Source organism: Diprion similis, chromosome 8 (assembly GCF_021155765.1).
Source record: "Diprion similis isolate iyDipSimi1 chromosome 8, iyDipSimi1.1, whole genome shotgun sequence".
Taxonomy (NCBI): domain Eukaryota; kingdom Metazoa; phylum Arthropoda; class Insecta; order Hymenoptera; family Diprionidae; genus Diprion; species Diprion similis.
The window spans coordinates 13152916-13167055 of NC_060112.1; the positions used below are offsets into that span (position 1 = coordinate 13152916).

The 14140-nt window shown below is 35.1% G+C and overlaps 4 protein-coding genes across 6 annotated transcripts; 3 read left to right on the forward strand and 1 right to left on the reverse strand.

The window, feature by feature from the left end:
- Positions 1-1267: 1267 nt before the first annotated feature.
- LOC124409419 (transmembrane protein 39A) lies at positions 1268-4850 on the reverse strand. Of its 3 annotated transcripts, XM_046887016.1 has the most exons (9): positions 4702-4824; positions 4498-4505; positions 3612-3963; positions 3312-3451; positions 3144-3242; positions 2951-3060; positions 2531-2783; positions 1869-2076; positions 1268-1668 (listed from the first exon to the last, which is right to left on the reverse strand). In XM_046887016.1, exons 3-9 carry the CDS (start codon positions 3927-3929, stop codon positions 1414-1416), a joined length of 1383 nt encoding a protein of 460 aa, XP_046742972.1. In that variant the 5' UTR covers positions 3930-3963; positions 4498-4505; positions 4702-4824; the 3' UTR covers positions 1268-1413. The 3 variants fall into 3 exon arrangements, with proteins under 3 accessions (XP_046742972.1, XP_046742971.1, XP_046742973.1); XM_046887015.1 differs by lacking the exon at positions 4498-4505 and having other exon boundaries at positions 3612-3965; positions 4696-4850; XM_046887017.1 differs by lacking the exon at positions 4498-4505 and having other exon boundaries at positions 3612-3965; positions 4706-4826.
- Positions 4851-5158: 308 nt separating this feature from the next.
- Positions 5159-11000, forward strand: LOC124409423 (methyltransferase-like 26). Its single transcript, XM_046887023.1, has 3 exons — positions 5159-5374; positions 9535-9617; positions 9742-11000. Exons 2-3 carry the CDS (start codon positions 9559-9561, stop codon positions 10373-10375), a joined length of 693 nt encoding a protein of 230 aa, XP_046742979.1. The 5' UTR covers positions 5159-5374; positions 9535-9558; the 3' UTR covers positions 10376-11000.
- Positions 5434-9222, forward strand: LOC124409418 (dnaJ homolog subfamily C member 21). The gene is made up of 4 exons (XM_046887014.1): positions 5434-5704; positions 6186-8431; positions 8465-8594; positions 8645-9222. Exons 2-3 carry the CDS (start codon positions 6432-6434, stop codon positions 8508-8510), a joined length of 2046 nt encoding a protein of 681 aa, XP_046742970.1. The 5' UTR covers positions 5434-5704; positions 6186-6431; the 3' UTR covers positions 8511-8594; positions 8645-9222.
- A 319-nt stretch (positions 11001-11319) lies between the features above and the next one.
- On the forward strand, positions 11320-14102 carry LOC124409427. The gene is made up of 9 exons (XM_046887028.1): positions 11320-11416; positions 11504-11639; positions 11750-11993; positions 12329-12464; positions 12533-12618; positions 12712-12927; positions 13106-13256; positions 13566-13651; positions 13749-14102. Exons 2-9 carry the CDS (start codon positions 11550-11552, stop codon positions 13964-13966), a joined length of 1227 nt encoding a protein of 408 aa, XP_046742984.1. The 5' UTR covers positions 11320-11416; positions 11504-11549; the 3' UTR covers positions 13967-14102.
- Positions 14103-14140: the final 38 nt, after the last annotated feature.

A 14140-nucleotide genomic window follows, 5' to 3' on the forward strand; every position in this document is an offset into this window, starting at 1 on the left:
TAATTTTCAATAATTTTTACAGAAGCTTCTGGAATTGTCCTGGAATCTAAATTTTCGTTTTCAGTTGACGCCATGACATCGCTACTCAATGTTATACGTTATATGGCTAGTGACTAAATTCGAATTAGATTTATATAGATAAACGCATAGTGTTATGGAGTTTGTAAGGGTCAGCTGGTATGCCTACTCGAAAGCCATCAGTGTTGGCTGAGCCGCTCATTCGGCAAAAGACAACGAGCCGACGGACACCGAGAACTGCCGAGGCTCGCCGAAAGACACCGAGAACGGCCGAGGCTCGCCGACGTCACGAAACAAACTTACATTCCGGCGGTATAAATAGAGATGCCTCGAAGGGTCCGACTAGCAGTCCTATAAGTTGTCTGTGGGCGTGCGGAGGAGCGCTCATCTGACTCGCAACGTGTTATCACTATCATATTTAGTAAAGACGACATGGGACATGGCCTATAAGGCCTATACCCATTACCTAATAGTTTGAAATAAAAAAACTAAAGACGATGTACACCTAGAAATCGAGCTTGGAATGAGTAGAGTCAATTCTATGAATTTTCAAGCACAGCGCTTAAGTTGATCTTAGAGTCAAACGTATTGCATAGTCCACAATAGCACGGGACTTAGGTGATATAATAAGTCAGTAGATTAGAAATGTGCGAAATATATAGTTAGGGAAAATTTAAACATTTAGCTGAGTAAGGATCAGAACCGATAAATTTTGTATAATTTTATATTTTACTTTGAATCTTGTATTTTTCTTTTGTTGGATTTTTGTAAATTTTTTATAAGCTTTCGAGTTAATTAAATCGTTGTAGTTAAATTTCAACGTGTCTGTGTCTTTTAGTTGGACGTCATTTCTGGCAAATTGATATCGGATAGATTTCAACAAACTGCGTGCATTCATCTCGAATAGTTGTACTGCACTGCAACAGCAGCTTCCGGGAACTGTACCTGAGAAAACGCAGCCTGACAGACAGCCACGGCTACAGCCTTAGTCTGCAGTTTAACTGTCAAATTAACTAATTTAGGAGCTTCCAGCTTTGGCTTCTGAGCCCAAGTCTAAAATAGGAACGTGGTTCTGGTTTGCCAAGTCCGTGCAGTAGAAGGAAGCACTAACCCATGTCTTTGACTAGCAATGGAGAAAGATCCTTGTCTGTGACAAAAGGCTTCTATGGTGTATCCGGAGTCTGTGAAATGCTTCAAAGATGTTTGGTGTTTTCGGATCTGTGAGAGTAGACCTACTTTTACAAGTTGTGATAGGATAAAGGTAGTAAGGTATGAAAGGAGTTTTCTTTGAAAAAGCATTGTATTATTCATCGTCGAAACGTCTAATAAGTTAACTAAATATAATTCATGCACAGTATCAAAAGATCACATAAACTTAAATTACGTAGTGACAGTCTATTGAGCAACGTTGCTTATGGCAGCTTGAGTTTTTTCTTGAACTAGCTGCTCAGCCCGGTAAACCTTCCAGCATACTAGATAGTCCCGTGCCAATTTAAACAACGTGTAATAATTCGTTACCAACAATAATGTCATTGAAAGAACTTGGTACCATTCAATAGTACGCAAAAGAACTAGTAATTGTACAACAACCAGTGACAATTGTAGGCCGAGTAATGAGCAAATCAGCATCGTTGGATTACTGAACAATGCCTGTGAACACAGTATATTTGCTTTAGTTTGCGACTTATGCAAATGTTATGCTTCCTAAATGCTTGAAAATTACATTAAATTACAATTTAGATTTGAATACAACACAAAAAATGCCATTTTTACACATGTACGATCAAGACAAGTAATTTTGAGTATCGGTGTAATTGATAAATATGAAAGTGACTATTTTTTGTACGTACATGAAACCTGTAGTGACTAGAATTCCCTGGTTCTGCAGCAGTACAAAGACCATCTGACCGGTATAGCTCTTTATTATGCTTCACAAGAGAACCGTGTGGCCACAAGACTGCATCATTCCACAATTGTGTTGGTATATGGTTATTGCGACCCTCAACTTTAGTCCATCGTCCAAGATGCAGTGCAGCTCTATGTAGCACATCACAATACCTGCATGGAATAAAATTCTCGTCACATTTATAAAGTACCATTTGAAATAGGAAGTGGTCTGAATCCGGAAGAAAATGTAATGAAACATCAGAAGATTCAGTATTGTGTCCGAGACTTTTGAAAATTGATGTTTGGGTATATAACAATGAGTTGAAGGATGAAAAATGATGTCAAATTGCAATGAAATTTTTACATATTCTTCAAATTGAATTTCTAAAGCTTTAGTCTGTATTTCCGTTTCCAAAATATTTTCAATTTTAAGTCACACAATTCTACTGTATTCGCATTTTTTCTTTATAAAAATGTCCCTGAAAAAAATGATCTTTGTTTCTGAAACATTTAATCATTTCATATTAGCAACTTAGCTTTCATATTTAGCTGAAGAAACAGAGTATTATTATTACCGCGGGATAGATAAAGTCTAAAACAAGTTTAAGAGAGTTTACGATCATACCTTACAGGATATGCCTGAGCAAAGTGTGCACTGAGCCTTCCCAGCCAGAAGAGTACAATATGTTGTACTACCCACGAAACATTGAAGTGTAGGTGCGGAGGAACAAATATGATGGGTGCGATCCCACACACATAGGCAGTGCCAGAAGATGCAAATAATGCTCTTTTCAAGCGCCTATTGAAGTCTGACCTTAAGCTCAATACCTCAGCTCTGATGGCAGATGCACTCAGCGAACAATTATGCAAAGGCTTATCTGTGTAATCATCAAGACCTATGCTAGTGAGAAGTTTTTGTGGAACTAATATAACAGTAAAATAGTAATGAAATTCATAGCTGAACAACTCAGAATTGAATTCATTTCAATATTTAAATTTTGTTTGTGAGTGAGTATTACATTATTCATCATAATTAGATCATTACCAAGTACAAACTTTGTTTTACGATCCTCCTTGATGTACAAAGGGGCTGTAGAAATGTCAAAAAATGGCCCGATACTTACGCCAAACATCAGAAAGTATATGGATATGCTCCTAAAAAGTGAAATACAATAAATTTCAGTATTCAACTATTAACAGCAATCTAATCAAGTCTGCGTGTAAACAATTATACTGACGGATAACAGAGATAGAAGACTTTCATGGAATTGTGATTTTTGCTCATATAGTAGAGACACCAGCAAAGGACACTTATCACGACTAACAGGAGACATATCCTAAAAGTGAAATGAAATTATATTTCTGAAAAATCTTCATGAAGATAAAAATTCACGTTATGACAGTACCTCATTGCTCTTTGAGCTGTAGGTAACCAACGTGTTGGCGCTGTGGCATCAACCAACCTCCGCAGCAGTGCATAAACTAGTCGGCGTACTAACATCGTGCCAATGAAAACTAGTAAGTACGGATCTATCAAATAGAAGTTCTGAAATATATGTGATACGATTTTATCATTATCAGCATTGATTACAAATATTATTATCTAATATTTGATAAACAAATGGAATTGAGCTTTGCAGTTTCAAAAAATATGAAATAGCAGTTTGGAAAACCTGCAAAAAATGAATCAATTCAATTTTGCTTACCATGGTATATTCATTATAAGATTGTGGTAGCCACCATACAGTGCGATACAAATTAAGTAATTGAAGACCAACTGCTACAGTAGAAATACCCAATGATAAAGCTTCGAAGGACATTTGTCCATCGACAGGAACTACAGGGATAGGTACGTGTTTGGGTGCAAGAGGACGACTACTCCAATTTTCACTGATTTTTTTATCGTCTATTCCGCCAAAACTATTTGGACCCCCGTTTCCTCCGTGTGATCCACCACTCGAGTTGAGCTGAGATCGACTACTATTGTTGGAACGACCTCCAGGGTTTCGCCTTCCCCCAGGCATCCTAATTACCACGCTTGTATGTTTTCAGCCAATGGTCTGTAAAATGTGTAAATATATATGCAGTACTGAAAGTGAATGAGGATTTTGGAAATCAATAGTATTGTTCATATTTATTATGTCTTAATATTCATATCAGTTTTTGTAAACTGGCTAATTGGTTGAAAAGTGATTCTGATTAGATGAAGGATGGTGAAAGTATGAAAGTTTTACATTAGCAACATCTGCTGAACTGGTAGACAATACCACATGACACAGCGAGATGCACACATTATGAATTTGATACAGTAAGTAAGAAGCAGCTCGTAAGATTTGATAAGTTCTTTTTCATCAATTCAATTCTTGTTTACTGACAAGTACAAAATACAGACAAGAGAACATAGAAACAACATAGAAACTTGTTGGTCGCAAGTTACACATAAAGTCTTGACTATTATTGGTATAGGAATTATAACTTATCTTTAGAATAATCAACTTCAGTTTCATTGTCATAATTCAGAAATTGAAATACTATTAAATCAAACGATAATTATCAAGGCTATAAAATGTAAGCACAAAACATTACATAAAGTACTTTTGAGTGGACCATTTTTCGTCACAAGGTGACTTCAGTGATAGAATTATAATTGAATTTATTTAATATTATGAATCTGGAAATTGATATTCGTATGGGTTCTTGAATTTGGAAATTGCAACAAGGTTACAATACTGTGGAGGTTAGATTCGACAGCTATTTTATATACTTTAACATACTCAAAATTTTGCTAACCTTTTCTTACATGAATTACAGTATTATAAACAGAATTGATCAACGCTGATCGCGTAGGGAGATACAATTAATATCCGTATTCCGAATCGTCATTTGTGATCGCGCAGTATGTAAATACTCAAACGAAAACGATCGCAGCACGACCCTAATAGTGTAGAAATGTAGTAACAAACTACATTACCGACGGTGTTGATGTTTTTGTTCGTACCGTTCGTACCAAAGATTCGTTCCACTGACCTTGATTTTAGGGTTACTGTGGGGTTGCCACAGTTACTGATCATCAACCATGTGGAGATCCTCACTGAAGTCATCAGTCAAATTTTGATAACTATGACGTTAATGATAAAGTGCTATGGATGCTTGAATCAACGACGTTTCTCAAAAAGTTACAACACAATATGATCGAATGTTGATTTTTTCTGCTTGTGAAACGGAAATCGTATTACCCGCTTAAATAATTATTGGAAAGTGAAAATTTTCTGTGATTTTCCGAAGATAAAGCACATGGTGTAATAATAGTGTGAAAGTATAAACAAGTCTATTCGACGTTGACCATGATCTGAGTCGCGGAAAAACCTTGGCAATCTTGGAGGGTCTGTGATCTCGGCATACGTAGTTCCACAGAGCACACGCGCATGACTTCGGCGCCAAATTTCGCACGTTACATGCATATGTCACGGTAAGCTAGGACTTTTGGCGCATAAGCTCAGTATAGAATTTTTTAACCTTTATTAATAGACGTAACGATTCACTCTACAATTAGTGCAGCACTTTATGATATTTACTGGGCGCCGTTGTATCGTTTTAAATTTTAAGTATCCATAACCTAGAAAACTGTAAGTCGAAACTCGAAAAGAAAACTTCTCTTTCTTTTACACATAATATACTGTGTGCCTGGATATGTCGAGATAATCATTTACCGTCTATCCATCAACGCCGAGGTTCTGAAAATATTCTCTCGTACAACGAAACACCAAATCTGAAACGGTATTTGCCAACTCAAGTTAAGGTACAGACCATTTACTCTGAAACATTATTTTGCGGGTTAATTGAATGAAAAATTAGTTATGAATTCTAAAGCCACAAATCATGAGTAGATAATAATTCTTAACATTTGAAGCTATTATTTAGTCCACCTCATCCAATATTACTTTCTGCACAACTCATGTTGTATATTCTATTCTCTGAATCGTCAAATTTATCTTGTAGCCTTTTGAGTTTGTACTGTTTTGCCTTGTTCTACTTGGTTGTACTGCACCGGAACAGTAATTATGTTTATATGGCACATGTAAAATTATTGTTCCGTTGTAGCACAAAAGAGCAGAACACAGCGGAACAGTGCAAGTTGTAAATGCAATTAGACTTTGAATTGAGTAAATGTTAGTTAATCAATAACAATTTTTGGTTTGAATCTAATTCGTTTTATTCTGTTCATGGTACGTGGAAAGCCATTGACCGACTGCTTGATTGTGATGCATTTTACTTTTCAGGGAATTGCTAGGACATTCTATCACCGAGGATTTGGTTTAGTAGTCATGGCACATTTGAAAGATATACTGAGTATAGTGTTGTAATCCTGAAGGTATTAAATAATTAATTTTATCCGAAAGTGAATTTCTGATATCTGAACCTTGGTGTTCTTGCTTATTGCTTTCAATAATCTCATCAGAAGAGATTTCAGTTGTTGGTAAAATTTCCAACATACCTTCACATCGTTATATGAATAACTAGAAAGTATGAAATGCCACTACGAAGTACTCGGCGTTTCGAGAGATGCGTCAGACGATGATTTGAAAAAAGCGTACAGAAAATTAGCACTTAAATGGCACCCTGATAAGAATCTCGGCAATCCTGAAGATGCTAAAGAGCAATTTCAAATCGTTCAACAAGCGTGGGAGGTCTTGAGTGATCCACAAGAACGAGCTTGGTATGACAATCACCGAGAAGCCATTTTAAAAGGAGGGATAGGAGAGAATTACAAAGATGATTCAATTGATTTGTTCCAATACTTCACCACCAGCTGTTATAAGGGCTATGGCGATGACGAAAAAGGATTTTACACAGTTTATGAAAAAGTTTTCGAACAACTGATTGCCGAAGATTCAGAGTTTTGTAAAGAAGAAGATTCAGACGATGAAGTACCTGGTTTTGGGAATTCCACCAGCTCATATGACGATGTTCACAAATTTTATGCATACTGGCAAAGCTATTCGACTAAGAGGTCATTTGCTTGGCTAGATCCGTACGATATTCGTGATACTCCAAATAGACGAGTTTTACGATTGGTAGAAAAAGAAAACAAAAAAATTAGAGATAAAGCTAAAAAAGAGCGCAACGAACAAGTTAGGAACCTTGTCGCATTTGTTCGCAAGCGTGACAAACGAGTTCAAGCACATGCACAAATGTTGGCGGAAAGAGCTAAAGAAAATACCAAAAAAGCACAAGAACGGAAAAAGCAACAACTGATTCGAAGACAACAGGAGATGAAAAGTTATACTGAGTCAGAATGGTCGAAATTTTCTAATATCGAGAAAGATTTAAAGGTCATTGAAGCGAATCTTGCTGCAGAGTTTGGAGAGGAATTAACTTCAAATGCAGATTCTGACGAAGCTGACAATTTGGATAATAACACCCTGTATTGCGTTGCTTGCAACAAAATATTCAAGACCCAGAAGGCATTTACCAATCATGAAAATTCTAAAAAGCATAAAGATAATGTTTCAACCATGAAAGCCTCCTTATTGGCTGATGAAAATGAAGACTCTGAAAGCAGTAGTGAAGAGTACGATTCAGACTCTGATTCGGATTCTAAATTAGGTAGAAACAGAAATATTTCTTCACTAAATCGAAATTTGAAAGGTGTTAAATTGGCAACAGGACCAGAAATGCCGGATTTCTTGATGAACCCTAGTGAGAATACTGATGTGAATGTGGAAAGCAACCAGCCAGATACATCGGATGAAGAAAGGGTTTCGGATAATGAATCGAGCTCTACAAGTAAAAAAAATACAAGTAAGATTTTGAAAAAACAAAGTGTTAAACTAGCCACAGGCCCAGAAATGGAAGATTTTCTTGATGCAGCAAGTGGAGTATCTAAAATACAAGATGACAGAGATATACTGACTCCTGAATCTGAATTGATATCAGACGAAGAGAGCGAACCTGATAACCCAATGTTACATATTATAGAAAAATCTCGCAAAAGTAAGAAGAAAAAAGGTAAAAATGTTCAAAAAGTTATTCTTGAAAAAACAACCGATGATGAGCAAGAACTAGATGCTCATTTTGGGTTGTCCAAGAAACAGCGAAAGAAACAGAATCTAAAAAAAGTAAATCTTGAAAAAGTCTCCAGTGATGTCAAAGTGAGTGCCCGCATCGCTGGCGATGAGAAATTAGATGAAGACAAAAATAAAACTGTCCAAGAAATGAGTAAGAATTTTACTAATGGAAACCAAGTAGATTCTGACAATTCTGACTTGAGCTCTGAAGGAGATTCCAAATTATTAACTCAAAAAATAAAAAAGTCTAGAGGTAAAAAAGCGAAAGAAGCAAAAAAAACTCAGAAGTCAGGCTTTGATGAGAGCAGATCCAAGGACAAAAAAGGAAAAAAGAGAGGAGGGTCTCGTAGAGAAGACGTTCAGGATTTAGATCACTGTTGTGCTGTATGCAAAACAGAATTTCCAACCAAGAATAAATTATTTGATCATTTGAAGAAGACTGGTCATTCTGTGTATATCCGGAATCTAGCAAAGTCTAAAAAAGATGAAGACAAGCCTGTGAAGAGTGGAAAACCGTTGAGTGAAGACAGCAATTGAAACTGAGGGGAAAATTAGTAATACAATTCGTTAATGGGATATTAATATCTTAGTCAATTAAATTTTCAAAAATTCTCAGTATAATATCAATAATGTACTATTTTAAGTAAACAGATAAAGTAAAGGAATTTAAGTTTCTCTTTCAGTATACAACAAGCATCGATAAATCGAAAATCAAGACAGATAAAAATTGTAATATTTATTTCTTTATTATACGTGGTTATTTTGGATATTGATAAAATTATATTATTATTTATTCACTAATTCATGCCTAGTTGTCAATACTGTCATAGTTCAGTCGTGATATAGAGTAGACAATTATCACAGGGAGGTATTGACAAACCAGTCATTCACAGAATCGTAAGTTGAATCGCTTTTCAAATGTTTAATGTTCCACTATCAGAAATTTCTGCTAGTAAAAATAGAGATTATAGATATATAAATAGAGAATCTTTACAAGTTAACAAATCAAAATGCTGATAGCTTTAAGTCTTATTGATGGATCCTCCCTCATGTGATGAGTGACGACCAACAAATCAGATTCATATGTGTATGTATCATGGTTTACAAAGAATTACTTATTAATGTAAACTATGACTGACATATAAGTTCATTAGTTGAAGCTCAAAAAGTTTGTTTTTCTTGTATTGGTAGAGTGAGTTGAAAATTGACAGCATAAGTCTATCAACAATAAAGACGATGTGAATTAAAATGGCGCATTATTGTATTTATGTAATTAATTACATAGATCTTAACATACCTATCGTAAGAATGAGACGAGATTTGATTGTCCTGCAATAAATCTCACGATATTTTCAATCACATGAAGTTTTCTTATTGTTAGATAGATTAATCAGAGAAACATTTGGATAAACGATTCATTTCAGGTAATATTTCCTGCAGGATAGTGTAGAGTTGTGAATTGTGTTTTGTAATCTCTTAAAAGTCAATCAAATATTTCACTTATTTTTTAACTTTAACAACTTCTTTAGCAATATTGACAAACGAAAATATGATATTTCAGATTCTTATATTAAAACACTGCTGAATGCAACTTATCAGGCAAATTCGAAATATGAATATTATCCAATCTGCTGCTACGCATAGGTAAGGAAGAACCTCAATGATTGTTTCTAATAACTCGTAAAATGCTTATGTAATTCACATGATTAGTAACACGAGCATGAAAATTATTGAAAATTATCTCATACATTGACATTTATTGGTACAGATCTAGCTCGGTAGCTGCTAGGAAACTGTTCTACCCATCAGCTGATCGTAACAAGGAACCGATTCTCTCTGTCTTGCGAGAGTACATCCGCTCCGGCTCCAATCAAAATTTCCTGGAGATCAGTTCTGGTAGTGGGCAACACATCGCTCACTTTGCTCCATACTTTCCTCAAGTCACATTTTACCCTTCTGAGGTTGACACTGACCTTTTGGGTAGCATAGCTGCCCATACTAAAGAGTTTTCTAATGTTCAGGTTCCAGTCCTAGTCGATGTAACTACAAATTGTGACTGCTGGGGGGATAAAACTTTTCTAGAAAACAGCTTGGATTACATTTATAATTGTAACATGATTCACATTTCTCCACTCGCGTGTAGCATCGGTCTTTTCAAGAATGCTGGTAAACTTTTGAAGCAGAATGGAATTTTATTCACTTATGGACCATATAAAATTGATGGGATTATATCACCAGAAAGTAATGTAAGATTCGATGAATCGTTGAAAGCACGAAATCCGGAGTGGGGCTTGAAGGATATTAGAGATTTGGAGAAGTTAGCGAATGAAAATGGGCTTCATTTGATTGAAATTTTCGACATGCCAGCCAACAATAAAACGATTATTTGGAAAAGGGAATGATGTGATTTATATATAATGCAGCAATTACTATGCTCAATTAGCCAAAAGAGAGATGATTGAAAAGCTTTCGTAAGTGAGCGTTGACGTATCAGAATAACAGTGACTAGTCATACAATCTTATCAATTTAATTTTGTGGACTACAGTGATAGCTTCCGTTTTTAATACTGACTTACAACTTTAATACAATTTTCTCTATTGAAATCATCCAACTATTAGAAATTGTAATTAATGTGGATACCTCAATTTCATTCTATTTTATGAATTGCACAGTAGATTATATTATAATGTCAATGTTATTATGAATTATGGCTCGACTAGTTTTTATTGACAGATTATTAGTATCATTAATTTGCAAATTATAATAAAAATAGTTTATTTGTAATTCCCGGGAAGATGACTCTGATTGATTTACACAAGGTGGTGACTTACCGGGAAAACCTGTAATAGTCAGGAAATCAGGTTGTTCCACTGGGAAAAATGTATTTTTTCTTTTGGTATTTCTCTAAATGATTTAAAAACTCGTCTTGCAGCTCGTAAATTCGGCATAACCCACTTTTGGAACTAATATTGTTGAATTTACATGCTCTCTTCCTATTCTCATGTACAGTTTAATATGCAATTGCTTGTCAAATATAATATTGAAATGTTTGACTGGCGAAGCCAGACAAGTCCACCACCTTGTTAAAGCTAACGTTAAATTGTCTGTTTGATTTTATCAAAAACTTCATGCATAGGGATATATGCGATGGATAATTCGGATGAACCATTAAATTATTTTGTGTAGTTTTTTTAATGCATGTGAGAAAAGGCTTCATTATTTTTACACAAATATCCAAATTATGAGCTCTTGTAAATACTGTTTTCAATCTCCAATTTTTAATCACTAATATTCGCAACAATAAAAATGTATTGATAAACTCTTTTACCTTTTTTAAACTGACAGTACACCCTACCATTAAATTGCCTCAACTAACTACTTAAGTCTTCATATGTCTATCGTTGCAGTCATCACATATTCTACGTCATTATCAGCTGCACAGGTACGATTGTGGGAATTGGTATCAGTTATTGATCTTATCTCATTTTTTTTATCATATAAGTTTTTCGATACGCAATTATACACACAGACAATTCTGAAGCGGAGAAACGTATTTTGGCAGCAAGCTGGTAAGCATGAAGTATGGGGTTTTCTTTATTATTCTGGTGCTTGCATATGAAGCTTCGGCAGCTCTAGAAATTCGCTGCACGACAGCATACTGCACGGTAGGTGAATATGCAGCATTCCTTATAACAAATAATTTCACAGTTACTTCATTCAAAATACTTATCTCCCCTGATTGAACTCTAAATTGTTTTTAATTCATTCTGGAAAGGAGTATATCACCGACACTGGATGTTCTGATTTAACTACTGGCTGCCAGGTCCTAAATTCTACAAATTATGGGACCTTTATGCTATATCCTGATGTTTGCAACTGCTGTGATTATTGTCTCACAAATCTGTATGAAGGTGACGAATGCGTTTCAGGCGCACCGGGTCAACTGCCACCCAGTGAAATTTGTGGACCAGAATTGGCTTGCACTACAAATGACGATGATCAGGCGACATGCCAGACAAGTACTGTTGATTTATTCGTCTTACTCATTTCTCACACACTTTATGGGGTTGTGTATTGAAACATGAGTCATGGGGTTGACTTGAAAATTTTCGATTCAAATTCAGCTTGTGTAGAAATATATTTCAGATGTCATTAAATGCACTTGATGTTATAGTCTCTCGTGGTCACTAAGAATAAATTTCTCAGTGCAATAAAATCAATCTGAAACTAGTGTACTACGGTGTGAGTAATGTTTAGAATTATCAATATGGCCTTCCTTCAATACTTCGAATTAATACAGTTTTGAATTTCTTCATTCAAATTTGGTTAATGTGTTAGTGGATCTTATTTCTAGTGACTACTGATTGTGCACTGGAGCGAGTAGCTTATGATGAAAAAAGGGACAATGGAACATTGGGAAGTAGTGAAGTACGACCAGAATGTGATAATGATGGCCTTTATTCTGCAGCACATTGCATTCCAGGGTCAATGTAAGTATATTTATTACTAAAGTTAGATTTATAAAAGGACTGCTATAAAATAGACCTCCATTTCCCAGATGTTATTGCAAGGCTCCCACTGGTGAAAGGATATTTGGCGAAATACCTTATTTAAATCCATGGAACAAACGAGAAATGTCTTGTGGTAATTACAAATGATTTGTATGTTTCGTTTACATTTAACGTCTTTATATGCCAATCGAAATGTTCATGAGATTGTTGAACTTCTGATTTTCAGGATGCTCTATAAATGCCTGGAGAGCACAAAATACTCTTGATCCTACATACCACATACCTGTTGCCCGTTGCCTAAGTAATGGTCGATTTGACCCAGTACAATGCATGAACGGTACCAATGCTACTTGTTTATGCGTTGACAGGGTTACTGGAGCACCAATAACGGATATTAGTACGGTCAATGTTACCAATTTGGCAGAGGACACTCTTTCTTGCTGTTAGTATAATTGAGGGATCACATGTAACATGAATATTTCCTACAGCTTAGTACCTTCTACTTGATTATGGATAGACGAGAAAATTGTCAAACTTTTCAAGACAATTATTATCATCATGGTGAACATGTTACACTCAAACAATTCAAGAACAGATAATTGAACATATCAAATTTTCAGTTGACTCGACAATACATACGAATGGAACATATAATACAACTTGCGAAGAGGCTTACGATACTTTAGTTGCTAGTGGAGTCACTAACATTGAACTCTTGCCATCTTGTCAAATTGATGGAAAATATGCACGAATTCAATACTCTGGATCTAAGTAGGTGTAACTAATTTTTTTACTTGCTTGTTATAAAAAAATATCTATATTTAAGATTAAATATAAATGTCTTACATCAGAAGATGGGTGATCTGAGAATAGATTCGTAATATGACTTGATTGAAAGAAAAAACACTTTATATGGTTAGCCTCTTATCTAAAATCTCTATAGTTTCATTAGTATAGATAAACAGAGAGTAACATTTAATGTTGTTACAATTCACATTTTTTGTAGTAAAATTCAGGTGGACATAAAATCAATAATGAATATAAACCGGCACTGACAGCACTTGCAAATTTCAATTACAGAAAAATTTGTGCTGACCCCAATGGTGTACAAATAGATAGTTTTGAAGCTCTAACTAATGCAACCGAAGCTACAATAATGGATTGTAGTAAGTTGTCTTTTCCTGTAATACCATATGGATAATTGAATAGTTATATTAGATAGGATTGAAACAATTGGAGCAAAAAAATCTCTTCAATTTATAGATTGTGCCAGAACACGATGGATTTTAAGCGAAGCTTCAGTCACTGAGCTCCCTTCCTGTTGTGACTTTGGAAATTTCGAAGCATGGCAATGTCGTAGGAATGAGTGTTTCTGTGTTGATGAAAATGGGAATCAAGTCGGGCGCGAAGTTGTTATCGATGATTTGGAGGAACTCACTTGTTATATTACCAATGGCGGAGATGCGTGTCCTGTATCATGAACAGGCTTGTAAATTTTCAGGTGTATATAGAATTATTTATGTTATATGATATGTTTTATTTGAATTTGTTAAATAACAATTGAGTTAGTATATATTGGCAACAATCACTGTGGTTTATTTATAAATATATTCTGTTGAGGATGCTTACGATATTATATACTAATGATAAACGAG

Bases quoted from the DNA above. Each gene is read 5' to 3' on its own strand.
- LOC124409423 (XM_046887023.1), top strand. From the start codon at position 9,559: ATGCAACTTATCAGGCAAATTCGAAATATGAATATTATCCAATCTGCT. The intron at 9,618-9,741 runs GTAAGGAAGAAC...TTATTGGTACAG, and splicing joins CAATCTGCTGCTACGCATAG to ATCTAGCTCGGTAGCTGCTA.
- LOC124409419 (XM_046887015.1), bottom strand. From the start codon at position 3,929: ATGCCTGGGGGAAGGCGAAACCCTGGAGGTCGTTCCAACAATAGTAGT. The intron at 3,452-3,611 runs GTAAGCAAAATT...CATATATTTCAG, and splicing joins CTTATAATGAATATACCATG to AACTTCTATTTGATAGATCC. The intron at 2,077-2,530 runs GTATGATCGTAA...TATTCCATGCAG, and splicing joins GCTCAGGCATATCCTGTAAG to GTATTGTGATGTGCTACATA.
- LOC124409427 (XM_046887028.1), top strand. From the start codon at position 11,550: ATGAAGTATGGGGTTTTCTTTATTATTCTGGTGCTTGCATATGAAGCT. The intron at 12,928-13,105 runs GTTAGTATAATT...TCAAATTTTCAG, and splicing joins AGAGGACACTCTTTCTTGCT to TTGACTCGACAATACATACG. The intron at 13,257-13,565 runs GTAGGTGTAACT...TTTCAATTACAG, and splicing joins ATTCAATACTCTGGATCTAA to AAAAATTTGTGCTGACCCCA.
- LOC124409418 (XM_046887014.1), top strand. From the start codon at position 6,432: ATGAAATGCCACTACGAAGTACTCGGCGTTTCGAGAGATGCGTCAGAC. The intron at 8,432-8,464 runs CCGGAATCTAGC...AAAAGATGAAGA, and splicing joins ACTGGTCATTCTGTGTATAT to CAAGCCTGTGAAGAGTGGAA.